Raw genomic sequence first — 20,853 nt, 5'->3', positions numbered from 1 at the left:
CATTTGGCGTACTAATCCTAACTAAATATTATCTATCAAGCCACTAAAAAATTCAGTTCTAGTGGCTTCTCACTTTTTTTTAAAGCAGATGAGTAAAATTGTAAATAAATGATCACAAATTAAAACAAATATTTATTTATATATTCTTACTTTCCTTTTCTTTGGAACAATTATTTTTGAAGCCTAGCCCGGCCTCCACCTCCCTATGAAGCGAGGCTGAACTTGAATTCCGGGTCTCTGCATCTTTGTCTGATGGAGTGAACACATTTGACCTTACCCTGTAAGTGCAAGAGTTTGTGAATGCTTTTTTCCTATCTTCTTTTTAATTTTTGTCCTTGTTTTTGTGTGAGTCTGTGTACTTGTCTATGTGTGTACATATGTGCAGATGGTTGAGAAATTAAGAGGACCCCATGGGATCAAAAGGAATAGAAGTTGTGCTCAGTCTGACCTTGGTGCCGGGAACTGAACTGTGCAAACAGGTACTGCTGAGCCATTTATAAAGCCCTATGGCACTTTGAATGTAATTGGCCACCATAATATCACAAGGCCGAGCACTGTTAGGAGGTGAGGCTTGTGAAGTAGGTATGGCCTTGTTGGAGGACATGTGTCACCGTAGGTGCGGGCTTTGAGGTCTCCTATGCTCAGGACACCTGAGTGTGTCAGTGACCTTCTGGGGCCTGAACACTCAGGCATGCTGCCCTTCATGATGGTAATGGACCGAACCTCTGACTCTGTAAGTGAACCACCCCAATGAAATGTTTTTCTTATAGGAGTTGCTATGGTCATGGTGCCTCTTCACAGCAACAGAAACCCTAACTAGCCGGGTGGTGGTGGTGCACGCCTTTAATCCCAGCACTCGGGAGGCAGAAAGAAACCCTAACTAAGACAAGGCCCTTCAACAGTTTTTAAATTTACATTTACTTATATACTTACTTGCCATCTTGCTGGCGCAACTGAATTTATTAAGTATATTCTTGACTGAGCTGTATTGATGTTTTCCAGGCCAGTATGTAAAAATATAAAAATAAAATCTCCACCCCTACCAACCTCAGGACTTGTGGAAAACATAACTGGGTTTACTTTACGTGCATAAGGCGGGCCACATCAAATGATTCTGTCATGATTTCTTAAAGCACTTATTTGTAAACACCAAAACAAACAAGCAAAGGGCATGATGTATGGTGCATCTGATGAGGTCAGAGGACAATTTGAAGGAGTCAGTTGGGTCTCTCCATCTACCATGCGGTAGTGCTGGATAGATCTCAGGGTTTCAGGATCAGTAGCAAATGTAGCCTGCATAGGCCCAGGTCCTAATGAAGTAATTTTTGACATAGAGTATCTAGGATGATCTTCAGCTTGTGTAATCTTCCTGCCTACGGCCTCCCAGTTCTTGGGATAACAGAATCTCATTAAAATTTGGCTTCGATAAATTGCGATGAACCAATAAATAAATAAATAAATAAATAAATACATACATACATAAATAAAAAGAAGAGAAAAATATTTAAGTATTGAGTACTCAACAGTTCTAATCTATTACACAGAAGGTAAAAAATAAATTAGACTTGAGCCAGAGGCAGGTGGATCTGAGTTCGAGGCCAGTCTGGTCTACAGAGTGAGTTCCAGGCCAGCCAGGGCCACACAGAGAAACCCTGTCTCAAAATACTGAAATAGATATAATCACCACGACTGGATATGGCAACTCAGGAGAGAAGAGGGTCCCAAACACAGGAAAAAGTCAGAGACACCCCTAATTCCCAGTGTTGGGAGTCCAGTAAGAACACCAAGCTACAAGTGTAACGTACACGGAGAGGGCCTAGCGCAGACCCACAGGTCCCTGGGAGCCCTGCTTTGATTCTGTGGGCCATGTGCTCCTGGTGTACTATGATATATTATCCAGCTGACCCGGAACTTACTGTAGACGTACACTGGTCTAGAAACTCACAGAGATCCAAATGCCTTAGCCTCCTGATTGCAGTGATTAAAGGCATGTGCAACCACGTCCAACAATAAATTTTACGTACACACACATATATATGTACATATATATATGTATATAGAGACCTTAATATCTCACAGTATATAAAAAATATTTTCAACACTATTACATTTCAAGAGCACAGCTAGCCGGGAGTGGTGGCCCACGCCTTTAATCCCAGAACTTGGGTGGCGGAGGCAGGCGGCGTGGTCTACAGAGTGAGCCTAGGACATCTAGGGCTACACAGAGAAACCCTGTCTAGGAAGGAAAGGGGAAAAAAAAAAGGACGGATAAAGTAAGGAGGACTAAAAGCCATTCACGTACGTACGTACCACAGTGCTTCCATTATTCATGTTGTGAATGTCCCGGTGAGAATGGGCACAGAAATCCATGCAACAGGTCACACCAGAGAAAGGGCGGCCTTTCTTATAACCCAGTCGACAGTCTCCAGCAACATCTTCATATTCCACCTTAAAAAACAAAACAGACCAATAAAAAGATGTTTTTTTTTTAAAAAGACTTGTTTTATGTATGGGTGGTTTTGTCTGCGTGCATCTGTGTATCATGTGTGCAAGTTCAGAAGCTACAAGAGGGTGACAGTGGAGTTAGGGATAGTTTGGGCCACCATGTGAGTGCTGGGTACTGAAGCCATGTCTTCCAAAGAGCAGCCAGTGTTCTGAACCAAACTATGTATCTAGGCCCGATTTTTTTTCCTCCTTAAATTCCTAAGTATGAGTTTGGTTTTGCATCTAGATACGTGTACATGTGCGCAAGAGTGTTAAGGGCCGGTAGATAAGATGCCTCAGTGGATATAGGCACTTGGTGCTCTGGCTGTTGAGTCACAAACTGGCCCTCACCCCAAAACAAACCCAGTGAGTTAAGCAGCAGAAAGTACTCATTTTATGAACGATGAGTCAGCGGGGCCTGTCTCTGTATACCAGCATAGTGTTTATTCATTTATTTTTGAGACAGGGTTTCTCTGTGTAGCCCTGGCTATCCTGGAACTCTCCTTGTAGACCAGGTTAGCCTCAAACTCACAGATCTGCCTGCCTCTAGCACTGGGATTAAAGGCATGTGTCACTATGCCCAGCTCTATGTTTATTTATTTTTTCATGTATTTATTTTATACTTACGAATGTCTTGTCTGCACGGACGTGTATGTAGCTCCCCATGTATAGGTACAGCCATTCACTGCCCACAGAAGCAGGAGGTCATCGGATAGGATCCCCTGACACTGGAGTTGGCTGTGAGCCATCATGTGAGTGCTCTGTAGAATCTCAAGAGCTCTTTTGTGTGCGTGTAGGGGGGAGGGGTTGAGACAGCGTCTCTCGCTGTAGACCAGGCTAGCCCGGAACCCAGAAGTCTACCTGCTTCTGGAGGGTTTCCAAGCACTGGGAATAAAGGCATAAGCCACTACTGCCAGAACACCAGGAGCTTTTTAAACATTGAGCCATCTTTTCTATCCTCCTTTACTCATTTTGAAACAAGGTGCCTTGTGTATCAGGTTGGCCTCCCACCTAGTTCTGTTGCCCCTAGAATTCTGGAGAGCCTAAAGAAGATAGCAGAGCACTACCTTTAAATGGCATCTTCCCCCACACCCACTCTGCCTATGGTTATGATTCAATTAATGATAACTGTTTTGACATAGGAAGTCGATGTATACTTAAGGTCATTTGAAGGGTTCTTAAAAAAAAAAAAAAAATACCTGATTTTGATAAGCAACCGGAGCCATCTGCTTATAAATTGGAGCTAAATTGGTCGCCAAGCCCTGTAACATGTCTTCAAGCCTTTTTTCCTATAGTAAAAAAGAATCCCCGTAAGATAATTTTAAAAGACTGTAAAGTGAGTTAACAGGCAAAAACTCCACCATAAGTAATGTCACGGCATGGTTGACATATAATTCTTACTTACCATAATACAGTGGGTAGGATACAAGATAATTGTCTTAATCTGAGCTACTAGAAGTTGTTATGGTCTAATTATATCTTTTGAAATGGAAATTTTAACATTAGAAATCTATATAGTGAAGGATACGTTCCAACACTGCTCTTGAATAGAAAACATATCTATTTACTTAAGGGAACTGGACACTTGAAGGCAAGGTGAGGGATAGAAGGATGTTTTCCAGATTAGAGAGCAATATATATAAAGTATTGTATGTATGTAATATCTTATCCTAGGAGTTTCAAATAAGCATGCCGGTGAGCATGCTTGGTAGGCTAGCCTGGAGGATTTTGAGTTAGAGGCTGGCCAGCGCTCCATTAAAAGATCCCATATCTTTAAATAAACCACGAGAGGGGCTAGGGAGATGGTTCCCCTTACTGCTCATGCAGAGGCTATGGGTTTTCATATCTACACAACACTGAAAAGAAAAAAGAAAACTATGCACTGAGATTTATTAGTATTTAGGGTTCTCTTCTATATAAATGCTCCAGATTGAGAAATAATAAGACGATTAATACAATTACCCAAGAATCTAGGTTAAATGGATATGTTTATAATTCCAGCACACCAGGAGAGCTGCATTTTATGGTAGTGCCTGTTTTAGTATGGACAAACCAGTGTCAGAGTCAGAATGAGTACGTCATCATCTGTATGATAGTTTTGGGAAAAGTTTTGAACAGAAGCAAATAACAGCGCTTAACCACTGAGACTTCTTTCTAGCCTGTTCGTGGCTTCTTTTTTTTTTTTTTTTTTTAAAGACTTGTTTATTATGTATACAGTGTTTTGCCTGCATATTTTGCCTGTAGGTCAGAAGAGGGCGCCAGATCTCATTACAGATGGTTGTGGGCCACCATGTGGTTGCTGGGAATTGAACTCAGGACCTCTGGGAAAACAGCCAGGGCTCTTAACCACCAAGCCAGCTCTCCAGCCCTATTCATGGCTTCTTAATGGAGCTTTGCCTGTTGGTGTGCAACCCCAGGACCCTCTACTCTTCTCAGTCATTCCTAAGGTTTAGGCACACTGACCCTGCACCCAGGATCGCTCTGTCAACTACCTAAGTCACATTATCCTCAAGATGACATTACTCATCACTCAGGAAATGTCAAATCAACAATCCTGCTTTCTACGGAAGAGCTGTCTTCACCGACACAATCTGATTTCTTTATTTCAAACCAATTTTTTACATCTCCAACCAAACTTGGCACAGCATTAAGTCGTTGGAACACAGTTACTATCCCCATGCCTTAGAGACAGTCCATTTGCAAAGCCTCTTGGCTAATTCCAGTCTATAACTAAGAAAGAGAGCATCTGGCGAAACGTCAAGAAAGATGAGTGTCCTTAGGTCAAGCCTTTCTATGACTTGCCAATCCTCGCCTTTGGCTTACAGAGCGGATGCACACACCAGCTATACCAGTGTACTGTCAGTTCCTGGGTTTCGTCCTGCTTATAAATTTACTTCTAAGGTACTTATAAACAGGTAATTCAGTCACACAGCAGGACAAAAATGAAGTCTCAAAGCCCTGGTTTGTTTCTTGAGACAGTGTCTCAATATGTAGCTTAGCTCTGCCTTGCCTTCTGCTCCAACCTGCCTGGCTTTGACTTTCAAGTTGTACGCTGCTACACCTGACTTTAGCTTGCCAGACCTTAAGGGAGTACTGATAACACACTATAGATATTCTATAGTTATCTACAGAATCTACGTCTATACTGATCTAAAGGTCAAATACACTTCATTAGTCTTGTTCTGAGGTGTTATATACCTTTAGCAGTAGATATTACAGAGATTTTTCTCATGAATGTTACGGTGAGATATGAAATATGTATAATACAAAAACATTGATTGACAGCAGCTGTGTATCATATTTACTACTTACCTTGCATTAAAATGGTTTAATTCCAATGTGCTGAATTATGTGATATTCTTTGAATACTTAATGTAAATATAATTTCTATTTGTTAAAAGATTACTGATGAGGCCGGGCGGTGGTGGCGCACGCCTTTAATCCCAGCACTCGGGAGGCAGAGGCAGGCGGATCTCTGTGAGTTCGAGGCCAGCCTGGTCTACAGAGTGAGTTCCAGGACAGCCAAGGCTACACAGAGAAACCCTGCCTCAATAAATAAATAAATAAAAATAAAAATATAGTGATTGGTGCATCCGAGAAAGAAATTTGCAAATGTATTAATTAGGTAAAGAACTCTGTTTAGTGATGGTAATTGATCCATCTTTTTTTTTCCCCTACAAAATACAAATATATCTCCATATTTAGTACCTATCCAGCCGTAACCGCCCAGCTCCAGCTTGACTAGCTGGACTCACAAGTTCGTGTTTCAATTTAAAAAGGTGAATAGTTAGTAACTTTGACCACTCTCTGCTCACCAGGGCCTTGTGTTCTGGAACCATCCGTCTAGGTCTCACGGGCTTCACGCGTCTCCTCTTGACAAAACGCACTCCAGTGATTCTCTTATAGTAGCTCTGCGGGTAGGAAACTTTCTCAGTCTTTAGAAAGTCGGCAAATGGTCTGCTCTACTCTGACTGCCCGAAAAGTCCTAGCTTCCTTTAGTAATGGTTCCCTCTGGTGTTGGGAAGCAGGAAGACAATAGACCCACAGACAACTGAAATAGCGCAAGTATTTACCCGACATATTTAGAATATGTATCTACAAACGTATTTTAGTTACTTATGACTGTTTAATAGCTAAAATTTTGTTCTCAAAAGACCTTTGAGGAACTATACATGGTTATATCCTGTAGATGGTGCAATAAAAATTAAAAAGGAAACTCACGTTTAATGGATGGTTTGGAGCAAGTCTGAATTTTCTGGGGTTTCGGCTTCTGCCAAACTTACAGCCGTTGAAATACATGCTCCACGAACAGCCAAAGGAGAAAGATGCTCCACACGTCCTCGGATTGAGGCCTTGACAGGTGCAGGTGCGACTGGAAGGTGGTGAGCCAGGTGTTAGACAAGGTCACAGAGTTCCAGAGCCAGGTATGGATTATGAACAGGTTATAACAGTTACTTTGACTCTCTTCATTAAAACACACCCTGGCTACATCCAGCCTCAAATGTACAATCTATCCTATTCACTCTGAATCCACTCTTGATTCTTTTTTATTAAAATTGTTGTTTAAGGTTCCAAATCCAAATAGACAAAACTATCCTTTGCTTGAGGTAGAGAAATAGAAGGCACGCAACTAAAAATCTTCCCTAACATAAAGAACAAGTTACATTGTGTCTAAAATGAACATGGACATAATTTCTTTTTCCTTTCCATCAAATTGGAAATGAGACTAAGATACACTAACTATGCAATCCCCTACAATTTTAATGAAAAGACTTTAGGAGGATTACAATAGGAATAATGAAGAGAAAGGCTATTTTGTTCAGGAACTTGGTAAATTTAACACCTTGGGACTTCTCTGCAGCACTAAATTAGATTCTAAATTAACAAGCCTAGAAGTTCGGGTCAACCAGGGCTACATAGACCCTGTCTTAAAAATCCAAAGGTAAATAAAGGATTAAAATTACAGAGAGCGGGGGATGAGGATGCATGGTATTGGACACTGAGTCGGTCCCAGTAGAGGGCGGGAAAATCCTAAATATCTGAATTTTATTGATTTATTTCCTTATTTTCTGTGATGCTGTGGATGAGATACTTGTCAGCTCTGGATTTAATTTAAAATTACCTTAAAATGATATAAAAAATTTAGATGTGAAAGGCAAGACAATAACCTAAGACTGTATGGAAAAATACAATCAGGAAAGATGAGGCGTGCTGGTCGATCCTTGTTCCCAGCAGCCTGGACACTATCAAACCATGCATTCCTGTAAGCCTGGTGCTTTAGAGTTGGCTAGGGGAAGACGATACATGTGCTGTTAGCTCTGCAATGAGCCAAGTCTCAAAAATAAACCAATGGAAGAATCTGCAGACATGACCAAGGTACAAGGCACTATAAGAACCTGGAAAGAAGGAACCATGGGATGGATGTGAGGTCCAAAGGGTCAAATCCCAACAGAAGGAATTTAAACTTGGTAGACAAATAAAAAAATAATTTATATTCAGTTTCTCGGATGATAACAATCTACCACTGAGCTACACACGCTCAGCTATGCTGTCCTTTTTACACTTTTGGGAAACAAGAAAGTGGACAAATGGACAGCACACAATACTTAAGATAATGCTATAAAGAGGCAGGGGAATCAATCATGAGTTCAGGGTCTGTACTAGCTACTGAGAATCTGTCTCAAAAAAGGAAAAAGTTCCTTTGGAAAATTGACCCAGAATCATTAATTCACAGAGGTATAAAGCCCAAAGGGCCAGGAAGGTTGATAGGCTATGCACAGATGCTGTGGGATGTCTTTCTGTATGCTGTGAGTATGTGTTGCTCTGATTGGTTGATAAATAAAGCCGTTTGGCCTATGGCAGGGCAGGATAGAGCCAGGTGGGAAAATCCAAGGGAGTTAGTGGGAGGAGAAAGGAGAGGCAGAGGAGACACCATCCCGTCGTCCAGGGAGCAGCATGTAATGGCACACAGGCAAAGCCTCGGAAAACATGGCAACATATAGATTAACAGAAATGGACTGAGTTTAGTTATAAGAGCTAGCTAGCAAGAAGCTTGAGCCATAGGCCATAGCCATACAGTTCATAATTAATATAAGCCTCTGTGTGTTTATTTGGGTCTGAGTGGCTGCAGACTGGGTGAGACACAGTTCCATACAGATCAGCTAAGGCAAGACTCCTCAAACAAAATAAAAAGGAATGACCACGAGTTCACAGTCATAGGATAGAAGGGGGCACATGGGATTAGGAGATCAACAATAATGGGAGCCAAAGCAAAATTCCATTGATGTTACTTCTGCATTAAATTTATCAGGAAGAGGCCTCAAATTCTGATGAAGAATGCTCCATTAAAGACCATTTCCTCATACTCTCTAACAGTGAGTTGGTTCAGATACAGTAACAAAAATAAGAATATTCTAAGTTCTGGGGGTGTATATTTACATGGTAGATATGTGTCCATTAAGATGAACAAGGCTGAGGTTCAATCACTAGCCCTTCACCCACCCCTATGAATTCCAAAGCAGAATATTCTTAAGGGCATTTAAAAAGACAAGGAGGAAAAAAGATAAGCTCTCACTGTGCAGTCTTAGCTGGCCCAGAACATTAAGAAGATGAAGCAAGCTATCCTCCACCTCCTGGAGGTCCAGCTACCTCAAGGTGTGCACACCAATCCCGGCAAAGGTTGATCTTCCTTTCACGGTGTTTAAAAGCCCTGCTATTCATGTGACAGTTACTTATACATTTAGCACAAACAACAGAGAGAAAAGTCGAGGCAGTTGAAAGCAAATCTGATTACTTTTCGTTGAGGGTACATCTTCGGTCAGTAGGATGCCCGCTGTAGGACCGTAGGTTCTCCGTGAGCTCTTTGTACAGATAGTCAGCCATCGGGCGAGAGATGATTTCCCACAGCATGATAACCACGATCATCACAGCTGTCTGACAGGTGTGGCCTACACGCACCCGGACCAAGCAGAGAACCTTCTCATCAGGACCGCTTCTCCTAAGCACCTGGAAAAGCAGAATGGATTCATCTATACCAGCTTTATGCATTGGAAGGCCAGACTTTTTATTGTTACTTGTTCTTTTTGAGAAAAGTCCCATATAGCCCGGGACTTTGACTCATTGTAAAAAATTACTTAGAGAGAGAGAGAGAGAGAGAGAGAGAGAGAGAGATTTTCACTAAATTTCAAATTTACAGCGTTTACATGTGAATATGTATATGGAGCCTACGGGAGGAGCTTAGTGTCTGGGGTTGCCAAAAGAGAGTGTCAGGTACATGCAGTTTTGGAACACCATGTAGGTGCTGGGAGATGAACCTGGGACCTCTGTAAGAACAGAAATTCTCTTAACGACCGAGGCACTTCTCCAGCCCCGGAAACAACTTATATTCATCAGCTCTTTGTACCGGAAAGGCTTGCCTGTCACTGGCTGGGACAGAATTTTCCTTTGTCAACCACACCTTGCTTAGTTGAACTGATCATTGCCCAGGAACAATGTGTGGAGACTAGTCATGGGACACTATGCCCAGAGAAACATTTGTCTTATTTCAAGAAATCTATAGTGAAAAACAAACTAAACACATTAGTTAGGAGCTGTATAAGTTCTCAGAATGTTGAAGGCCAATGAAATGTAGCTACCATGGCAGAGGAACACTTGTCTAGATTTCATGCAATCCCTATCAACACTTTATGATTCGTTTGTGTTTGATTGTAAGAAAGTTTCTTTTTATTTCTTTTATTTTTCGAGACAGGGTTTCTCTGTGAAACAGTCCTGGTTGTCCCGGAACTCACGCTGTAGACCAGGCTGGCCTCGAACTCACAAGATCCGCCTGGCTCTGCCTCCTGAGTGCTGGGATTAAAGGCGCTTCTGCCATGTTAAAGAGCAATTAACCTAAGGAGAACATGACCTTCAATGTAAAAAGTACGGACTTTTTGACTGGGCTATAGCGCAAATAATGGAGCGCTTGCTCAGTGTGCCTGAGTCTCCACACTGTGCTCAGTCTCAAACACCACATCAACCCAGCACAAAGAGACGGGTGCCTGCAATCCCAGCCCCCAAGGTAGGGGCAGGAACCCAAGTTGGTGATGATCCCTGGCTACACATCTAGTTTGAAGCCAGCCTGGGCTATAGGAGGGCTCGGTTTCAAACAAATGATATTAATAGTCTTTTCAATAAATGTTACCAGTTAGCTGCCTTTCATGAGGTGGGATGTGTGGTTTGGTTTTGCCTTGAGGCCTGCCAACAAGACTGACAGCCAGCTAGATGTGCTGGGGCATAACTTGAATTACAGCATCTGGAGGTCAGGAGGCCAGCCTGCTCTTCATAGGCGGTGGAGGCCAGCAAGGACTACACATCGAGAGCCTGCCAAACAACAGAAAAACTGACAGCCTGAGTTTGATGCATGAAGCTCACGTGGTACAAAGCATTAGCTGTCTATACTTATCTTCTAGTCAACAAATGTGCCCTGAAATATGACACCCAGCCAATCATTGACACACACTTATGATACAAGCATAAATCATATGTATATTAAATATACATTATGTAATTTTTCCTGTGTGTGTGATAAGAATGCTGGAGGTAGGACCAGCAAGGAGGTTCAGCACGAACAGGACCTGAATTATAGTCCCCAGAAGCAACACAGTTAGGCTTGGTGGCATTGACATTTAAACCAAGAGCTCCCCGTCTAGAGTTCCTGGCCAGCCAATCAGCCATAATGAAAAGCTGTTTAAACTATCTGGAGGCCCATCACAGTAGTAGGGGGCTTGATTGGCATGCAAGAGGCCTTGAGTTCCATCCCTTGGACAAGAGACCTAAACAAACAAACAAACAATCAAATAACTCGAACGCCCTCCGATACACCATTCCACCCACACGAACACGAAGGTAAAACAAATCTCAAAGGCATTTCAAATGAAAGATACAAACTACCAAATTCAAAGGAACTGAACCTTGGGGACAAACACAAAAACTGCAAGTAACTTCTCCTAAGACTTTCAGAACCAAGGAAACTCCAGGCAGCTCTACCTGCAGTTACAAAACTGCACTTTCACTCCCCTCCTTCTCTTAGCAGAAGTGGGGATCGTTGTTTCTAGGTTGGAGAGGGACAGAAGCAGGTGACCTATCACAGAGTCATAGCACTAGACAGAGGGTTATTCCAGGAAATGAAAATGAGTTAATTGATAAGGAAACTGAAAATTGGCTCCTGGTTACCACAGACTCACAACACCACCAAGTTTCGAAGTTGCTCTGTAGACCAGGCTGGCCTCTAACTCAGAGATCTGCCTGCCTCTGATTTCTGAGTTCTGGGATTAAAGGCGTGTGCCACCACAGCATGGCCAGAAAGATTGTTTTTAAATTATTGTATTAATTTCATTTTATATGGGAATGCTTTGCCTGCGTGTGTGTGTGTATGTGTGTGTGTGTGTGTGTGTGTGTGTGTGTGTGTGTGTGTGTGTGTACCACATGCATGCATTGATGCTTGACATGGCTGGTGGGAACTGAACTTTGATCCTCTCTAAGAGCAGTGTGCACACACTCAACCGCTAGATGTCTCTTTAGCTCTAAGATTTACTTTTGTGTGTGTGTGTGTGTGTGTGTGTGTGTGTGTGTGTGTGTGTGTGTGTTTGGGGGGATGGGAGGGAGGCTTAATAACATAGCACTTGTCTGACATGTGCAAAGTCTTGGATTCAATATTCAACCACAACTAAATTTAGATAATTTTAAAATTCTCTCTGGGCTTGGTGGGGGTGGGGGTGCTTGCCAGGACCTCAGGCAGCTGTATCTTTGAGTTTGGGTCAGCCTGATCCAGATAGTCCGTTGCATTTTATTCATTCTCATTGATTCAGATTACTTCGTGGCATGGGTAAAGCACGTTTTGTTGCTACATTCTTTAGTTGATGGTCGTTGGTTACCCACCCTTTTGACAATAATTCCTGCTAGATGGTTACTAACAGATTTGTGTATATCAGTTTGGTTCCTTTGAGAAGATCTGTTGAGGTAGGTGGTATTGTTATACATAAGCAGGTAGGTTCAACTCTTTCAAAGTGAAGGATCCATTACCATTAATGGTAGATTGCTGTGGGATGGTCTGTATGTCAAGTGTGTTGCTGATTGGTCAATAAATAAATCACTGATTGGCCAGTGGCTAGGCAGGAAGTATAGGCGGGACAAGGAGGAGAATAAAGCTGGGAAGTGGAAGGCTGAGTCAGAGAGACACTGCCAGCCACCACGATGACAAACAGCATGTGAAGATGCCGGTAAGCCACGAGCCACGTGGCAAGGTATAGATTAATAGAAATGGATTAATTTAAGCTATAAGAACATTTAGCAAGAAGCCTGCCACGGCCATACAGTTTGTAACCAATATAAGTCTCTGTGTTTACTTGGTTGGGTCTGACGGCTGTGGGACTGGCAGGAGAGAGAGATTTATCCTGACTGTGGGCCAGGCAGGAAAACTCTAGCTACAGTAGATGAAGACGTTAGTTTTTAACAAATTTAGTGAAGGCACTCATCAAAAACAATTTAGAGCCGGTAAGATGGGCAATTAGTCAGTGGATCCTCAGAACCCATAGCAGAAAAATTAAGTTTTCCTCTGCAGCATACATGTATGCACACGCACACAAGGACTAACAAAAATAAATTAAATATGGCCATCAGAAAAGAAAAAATTAAAGCAGACTAAAACCCATTTGTTATAAATATATTTGTTCATAGTAGCCATGTCTGTAACTATGGTGTCTGAGAGGCTACGGCAGGAGGTTCATACATTTGAAAAATGTCCTGGACTATATAGACAATGAGATCAGTCTGAACTGACCAAAAAAACACAAACAAAAAATTCAATCTTTATACTCACACCTATGAGTGTTTTGCCTGCATGCTTCTCTGCTCCACACAAATAAGTGCAGTACAGACAATCGTGAACCACTGTGTGGTGCTGGGAGTTAAACCTGGGTCTTCTGGGAGAACACCCAGAGCTCTTAAGCCAAGAGCTCTCTCTCCAGCCCTTACATTCACTTATATAGTCACACAGCAAAACAGATTATGAAACCTTGTTTTGAAAAAAAAAAACAAACAAAAAAAGTCATTGAAGGTTTACTGTCAACTATCAATTCTGTTTCATTGACGGTCTCACCCTATGACGGTCACCTTTGTTCTGATAAATAAATAAATAAAAAGAAATTGAAGGAAAGACCACGGAGGCACACACTGCTTACTGGCTTGCTCAGCCTGCTTTTTCAGACAACTCAGGACCACCTGCCCATGGGCAGACAGACCTACTCACATCAAGAAAATGGCCCACAGGCTTGCCTACAAACTGATCTGATTAATGCTTTCTCAACTGAGGTTCCCTCTTCCAAGATGCCTGTAGCTTGTGTCAAAGTGACTAACCAGCGCCCCGTACAGCACAGATCACTATAGCTTTATGGTACACCTTCAAAACACTGGAGAAGGCCTGAAAAGATAACAAGGTTTCTGCCACCAAGACCGACACCATGACTTCGATAAGGATATAACTGAACTCTCTCGGGTTATCCTCCGACCTCCACACATGTGCACAAACGGACACACACTTGCACAGGGAAGCAGATGCAAAATAAACAAAAAAAATTTAAAGCATAAAGCAAATTAGACTGAGGCTGGGTTTGGTGGCTCAAAACCCTTAATTCCAGACAGGGATGAACAGATGATGGCTTTGAGGCCAGCCTGATCTACACGGCATACACCAGGGCAGCCAAGGCCACACAGGGAGACCCCAGTCTCAAACACCAACAAAAGAGTAACCAAATACTCTAGAACAAAGGCCTAGGTTCACCCTTAATTTGTAGAGCAAACGGTTTGGTAGAAGACTTTCATTCTCTATAGAAATAGCAAAACCCTTAACATGTCAGAGGTAACAATGAGTACCGCTGAGCCCTGGACTGCACTCAGTCAGCTTGTGACTTCAACAGGATCTGTCCAGGAATTTGTTTATTTATGCCATTATATCGGTTCAGGCTGGGAAACCAACCATCAGTGAACTAAGTCAGCATGTCCATCTATCACCCACGATAGAGGATGACCCCCATCACTAAGCTCCATCTCTAGCACTACCCCGAGGCCTCCTTGGTCCCTGTCTTCAGTTTGGTTGCAGTAGAGACCAGTCAGCAATTAGCACACATTACACCTATTTTTAAAAACACATTTAGAGGCTGGTGAGATTTCTTAGTAGGTAAAAAACTTACTGTCCAACCGTGAGGGCCTGAGTTCAAGTCCCCGGAACCCGTATGAAAACACCAGGAGGAACCTGATACATCTGTTAATCTCTGCACCGCAAGTGGAGGAAGTTATATCTCTGGAGCTCACTGGCAAGCTCCAGGCCAACAAGAGCCTGTGTTGAAAGGTGTGCCGTTTACCAAAGGAATGCTTCGGTAGGCACATGTATGTATGTGCATGCCCACACACGTGGCCATGTGCACTGGAACACACATCATCAGCACTCATTCTAACAAACAGATAAATAAATGGCTTTATCAACAGTACACTAAATACTTTATGTTGTGTTAAAAGTGGGAGTGGACTATATGACTCCTGCTTCACAGGACACTCAGGTTTCCTGACATCTGCCCTCTGATGGTGTGGTGGTTTGAATGAGAATGGCCACTGTGGTGGCGAACGCCTTTAGTCCCAGCACTCCGGAGGCTGAGACAGGCGGATCTTTTTGAGTTTGAGACCAGCCTGGTCTACAGAGTTCCAGGACAACCTGGGCTACCCAGAGAAACACTGTCTTGATAAATGAAAACAAAAAAAGGAAGCAGACAACATATCCTTCTCTAAGGTCCTTCAAAGGCTGCAGTTGTATACAGAATATACAACTGCTCACTACGGCAATCAAGTCACCCCGGACTTGGCATCCTTATTGCATGCCAGCTTCACCTTCTCAGTCTGCCTGGGCTCTTGGAGCACTACTTCTATCTAATTGCTGGGTTATGTGTGCAGCGATCAGCTGGGAGGACTGGTTCCCTCCCTCCATCACATGACTGACCTCCAGGATGGAATCAAGACGGTCAGAACAGGTAGCTACTGCCTTACTTTTTAGGTTCCCTCCCCCTTGACCTTTGTTACTTGCTTTTCCTCTGCCAAGCAAGGCTCTTCCTCGAAAAATAAATAAAATCTTAACACCGGAAGGGTATCCTTGGCCTCCCTCTCCTCAGTTCAGTCTCCCTTTTTCTCCCCCTACCCCATAGTGCATAAGAAGACCTTAACTCCATAGGCTGGAGTGATACAACGCCACGCCCATTGAAAAATCCTTTTACAATCTCTTGATTACTTATCTTTTTTTTTTAAATATCTTTTTTTATTCTTTATTATGTAAGCAGTGTTCTGTTTGAATGTATGCCTGCACACCAGAAGAGGGCAGCAGATCTCATTACTGATGGTTGTGAGCCACCATGTGGTTGCTGGGAACTGAACTCAGGACCTTTGGAAGAGCAGTCAGGGCTCTTAACCTCTGAGCCATCTTTCCAACCCCTTGATTACTCATCTTAATGTCAATATTCTAGAAGAATTAATACAAAATGAAGGAGGCAGAACAAGAACATTACCAAAGCACCATAAAACTGTAGTTAGGATGTGGGAATATTTGATTTTGAAAAAAAATTTTTTCCTTTTTTTGAGGTCGAGTCTCATGAAAAGGACAACAAAAATCTATCGATGTATACTTAGTCACTAGAGATTCATAAAGCAGATAAACTGAAAAACACATACACACTCAATAACTATACAAGCAAAACCCCCAGAGCCAATGTGTGATCCCAATTGTAAAGTGTCCTTGTGAGACCACGGGGAAAGCCTATACTTTTCCTTTGCCCTTCAATGCATTTAACACCCTACCACTGAAACCCAAAACCTAGTCAAGGCACAGCTTCCTGCTCATCTTCCTGTGGACATGGCAAGCTTTCTAGTCTCCATTTTGGCCAAAACAAAAGCTTGTACTGTAACCGGTGGAGAAAACCCATTCTGCGGAGAACCAAGCAGAGCGGAGCGGAGCGGAGCAGAGCCGAGCGGAGCGGAGCGGCGGCACTCACAGACTTGGCGATGGGGCAGCCCTGGGAGCTCTTCCCTTCTTTCCCCGTATACTCTATCTTCTCAAGCCGGACGGCCTTTCCCTTTTGGCCAAACCTGGGTACAGAACACAGTAGGGGGGTGGGGTAAATTAATGACAATCTCTACTTCGAACCTCGGTGTTTTCACCGAAGACACACACGAACATCAGTTAAAATCCAGCAGTTATCATAGACATTGGCTAAAAGCCGGCTGCTACGTGGCAGATTGTTTTTTTTTTGTTACCCAGTTCTACTGACTTCAAGACGACTCTAGAAATAGCCTGGCCTCAAGACAAGTGTTGGGAAGTTAGGGTTAAAACGTTGGTGGCGGTCATCTGATCTATTTGTACCGTTGCACAGTAATAGAAAAATCCATGTTCCTGATTTCTCCCTTAGGCTTGCTGTGTGAGGAGGGCATGTTTCCAGTGCCCCGAGCTCCTGGGAGGAAGGACTCAGGAAGACCTAAGAACCATCCAACTCACACTCCTGAACGTCTTCATTCACCTCATGACCACGCCAAGACCTTTCCTCGGCATTGACCCAGGTCCGCGGTGCAGAATAGTTTTAGCAGGGGAACACATCGCCTCACCTAGTCTCCATGAGTTCCCTGATAGCAGCAACACTTGGTCCTGCCCCCAGGTGTGTGTAATATGGGCCTTTGTCTTTTTGTGTACCTCCATCTGTGGAAGGAATAAGATTATTAGACCCAGTTTTGCAAAATAGCACAGGGGGGGCTTTTTTTTTTTTTTAATCAGTTTCAACTTTAAAGAATAAGACAACAGGTCTTGGCATTGGACTCGCCCCTGTTACCACCTTCTGGCTCCTAATTCTTCTAGGAGTCAAAGGAGAGAAGACAAAACTATTTGAGGGGGTCCTATTTATTCTCGTCTTCAACCTTTTTGTTAATAGGACTAACAGTTTAAGATGGGGTCTCAGTAGAGCTGCAACTCAGTGACAGCCAAGGTGACCTTGAACTCCTGATGAGCCTGACTCTACTGCCAAAGGTCTGGGATCACACACAGCTCTTCTGCCTGGGTAGTTTTCTATAGTAACTGTGGACGCAAAGAATAATAAATCTGATAAAGTTAGCCTCAGTATCTGAAGTGATGCTGGAAAAAGTTAGCCTACTACATTTCCACAGTTAGGTATTTATAATAAAGGCGTACAAGAAAGTTACTTGTTGCAGGTATCGGTTCCTTCAACACCTGCAAATAGGGAATAAGTTATGGGTCATTTATATAGTAACATAATAGCTCTTAGAGCAATGCTAAAAACTTTTAGTATTGCTGAAATTTTATTAAGTTAAAAAGTAGAAGTGTGGATGTTCACACATTTGGGAGGCTGAGGCGTGAGCAGCCTGGACTACAGAGTGAGTGTGAGCCAACCTCACCTACATGACAGACTGTCTTAAAACCATGGGCCGTGACTGCAAAAGGCAAGTCCCTACTGAGATTCGAGGTGTACACCCATAACCCTAGTACCAGGGAAGGAGAACTGAAAGAACGTCTTAGGCCTCAAGGCTGTCCTGCCTTATATGTTAATGTCCTCTCAAAAAGGAACCAGGCTACTAAGGCCAGGTGAGGTGGTCCACACTGGATTTGTGAGGCAGGTGGATCTGTTCCACGATGGCCAGGGCTACACAGGAAGATGTTAGGGTTTTTTTTTTTGTTTTGTTTTTTTAACCAACACAACCAAAAGTCCACTGACAAAAATGTTTAAAGTCCTAAATTCTTGTAGACTGTGTCCTAAAAAAAGAGCCTGAGACTTTTTGAGAATGAGACCTGGTCCTGCTTTGTAGCCCAGGCTATTCTTAAATGCCTGTCAGACATGCACCTCCATGTCCAGTTTGTTATAAATTTTTGTGGAATTCTGGAATAGCATGTTCAGTTTGGCTTCATACGATCACCTGTCACTGAGGCTTTTCCATACTGTATGTATTTCTGGCCAGTGTTTTTACACAAGTCATTATTCTGGTTTGAGAATGTACTCAAATGTGGGGCGCTTCCCTAGCACATACAAGGCTGTAGGTAGAATCACTGGTAATGGGGGGAGGGGAAGCATTATAGCAAGTAAGGGAATATCTGCAATTAAAAAACAAAACAACCGCCGGGCGGTGGTGGTGCACGCCTTTAATCCCAGCACTCGGGAGGCAGAGGCAGGCGATTCTCTGTGAGTTTGAGGCCAGCCTGGTCTGCAGAGCAAGTTCCAGGACATGCTCCAAAACTACACAGAGGAACCCTGTCTCAAAAAAACAAAAAACAAAACGAAACAAAAAAACACCCCACAAAACAAAAACAAACAAAAAAACAAACAAAAAACAAAAAACCAAACCAAAAAAAAAAACCCAAGAAGCAAGGGATGAACCTAGAGCAAGTCCAGCCCTTATTTTCTTTAATTATGTCTAGGTGTGTGTGTTTGTATGTGGGTATGTGCTTGTGAAGATCAAATGTGTTGGATCTACAGGAGTTGGAGTTAAAGAAGATTGTGAGCCTTTGTATGGGTGCTGGGAATTAAATCTGGGTCCTCTGGAAGACCAGTGAATGTTCTTAACCACCAAGCCATCTCACCAGCTCCTTTCCTGGCAAGATATATGGAAGAGACTGTTTCATTGGTGATTAAGAACAGGGGCGAGCCGGGCGGTGGTGGCGCACGCCTTTAATCCCAGCACTCGGGAGGCAGAGCCAGGCGGATCTCTGTGAGTTCGAGGCCAGCCTGGACTACCAAGTGAGTTTCCAGGAAAGGCGCAAAGCTACACAGAGAAACCCTGTCTCGAAAAACCAAAAAAAAAAAAAAAAAAAAAAAAGAACAGGGGCGATTGTTGAGCTGTGGTGGCACACGCCTTTAATTCCAGCACTTGGGAGACAGAGGCAGGTCGATAGCCTGTTATTGATACACAGAGTAACCCTGTGACAAACCCACCCCTACCCACCCCCCCAAAAAAACAGGGGTGATTCTGCCCATAGGGACATTTGGCAATATAGCTCTGGTTATTTTTACTTCTGTGAAGTATAGGTACGTGCATGCACTGTGACTTCCACCTAACATAATAGGGCCAGGAATACTATGAAATCACTCACGGCAGGACATTCCCTATTAATTGGGTCTAATGTCAATACTGCAGACTTTAACTGGGACAAGCACTGATCCGGAAATAGCAGCCTCTATTTGACTATTCGACACTATCCTGAAAAGTGAGAGGACAGGAGATTTGTTTCCCTATGCCTAAGAACACACAAACATCACCTAGTCACCTAGAACAACAGTTCTCAACCTTCCTAACGCTGCGACCTTCATGTCGTGGTGACCCACCAACCAGAATTATTTCAGTTACTACTTAATAACTATAAATTTGCTACTGTTACGAATGGTATCGACTATTTCTGATGGCCTAAGGTGAGCCCTGTAAAAGGGTTGCTCAACAACCCCAAAGGGGTCTCAACCCACAGGTTGAGAACCACTGACCTAAAAAAGAGTGGTACTTAATGTTCAGCAATGGACTGCCAGGCCTGTCAAATGGTCACCAGTGACTCTGAATGAAGAACCGGATAGCCACATAGACTAGCCCAGAAATATGCAGGCTTTTTTTTAAAGAATGGAAATCTATTTTTCCCTTTGCAAAGATACACAGAAAAGTACTTCGTGTAATGTTAGGATTTAAAAGGAACGGCAGGTGGAGGCTACATGCAGACCTGTTTCACACTATCACAACTCTAGTGTGAATATTCTTGAACACAGGAGACGTGTGTGAGGAGGTGAGGGGTATATTTTGATTGAGACAGGGCCTTATATGTCTGATGCTTGCCTTGAACTTGCTAAGAAGCCAAAAACGATTCTCCTTCTGAGTAGACTGGAAATATAAGAGGGGCCACTCCACCCAGTTTTGTTTTTTTTGTTTTTTTTTGGTTTTTCGAGACAGGGTTTCTCTGTGTAGCTTTGCGCCTTTCCTGGAACTCACTTGGTAGTCCAGGCTGGCCTCGAACTCACAGAGATCCGCCTGGCTCTGCCTCCCGAGTGCTGGGATTAAAGGCGTGCGCCACCACCGCCCGGCCACTCCACCCAGTTTTAAAGGGTGTTTAGTATCAAAGTCAGAGTTTCATTCTTTCAAGTTAATTACATTATACCTCCAGCCCAGAGCTAACAATTCACTGTCAAAAAAAACAAAAACAAAAACAAACAAACAAAACAAAAACAAAACAAAACGGAAAAAAAAAAAAAAACCACTCATTTCTAGTATGAAAAATACTCATCACATTTGGTTCAAAGCAAATCTTGAGTTTGGGCCACC

At 43.0% G+C, this 20,853-nt stretch overlaps 1 protein-coding gene across 4 annotated transcripts in view; it reads right to left on the bottom strand.

Annotated features, from left to right (window-relative positions):
- Nucleotides 1–20,853, bottom strand: part of Tet1 (tet methylcytosine dioxygenase 1) — an 87,453-nt gene that overhangs the window by 16,411 nt on the left and 50,189 nt on the right. For all 4 annotated transcript variants that reach the window (XM_052744851.1, XM_052744852.1, XM_052744855.1 and 1 more), the window contains 7 exons: nt 17,158–17,248; nt 16,551–16,644; nt 9,278–9,489; nt 6,706–6,856; nt 6,300–6,395; nt 3,684–3,773; nt 2,311–2,448 (listed from right to left, as the gene is read on the bottom strand). In XM_052744851.1, the coding sequence (XP_052600811.1) occupies nt 2,311–2,448; nt 3,684–3,773; nt 6,300–6,395; nt 6,706–6,856; nt 9,278–9,489; nt 16,551–16,644; nt 17,158–17,248 (872 nt within the window). The remainder of the gene's footprint in view (nt 1–2,310; nt 2,449–3,683; nt 3,774–6,299; nt 6,396–6,705; nt 6,857–9,277; nt 9,490–16,550; nt 16,645–17,157; nt 17,249–20,853) is intronic.

Source organism: Peromyscus californicus, unplaced genomic scaffold, assembly GCF_007827085.1.
Source record: "Peromyscus californicus insignis strain IS unplaced genomic scaffold, ASM782708v3 Scaffold_19__1_contigs__length_69161282, whole genome shotgun sequence".
Lineage (NCBI taxonomy): Eukaryota > Metazoa > Chordata > Mammalia > Rodentia > Cricetidae > Peromyscus > Peromyscus californicus.
This window is presented reverse-complemented; position numbering and strand designations above follow the sequence as displayed.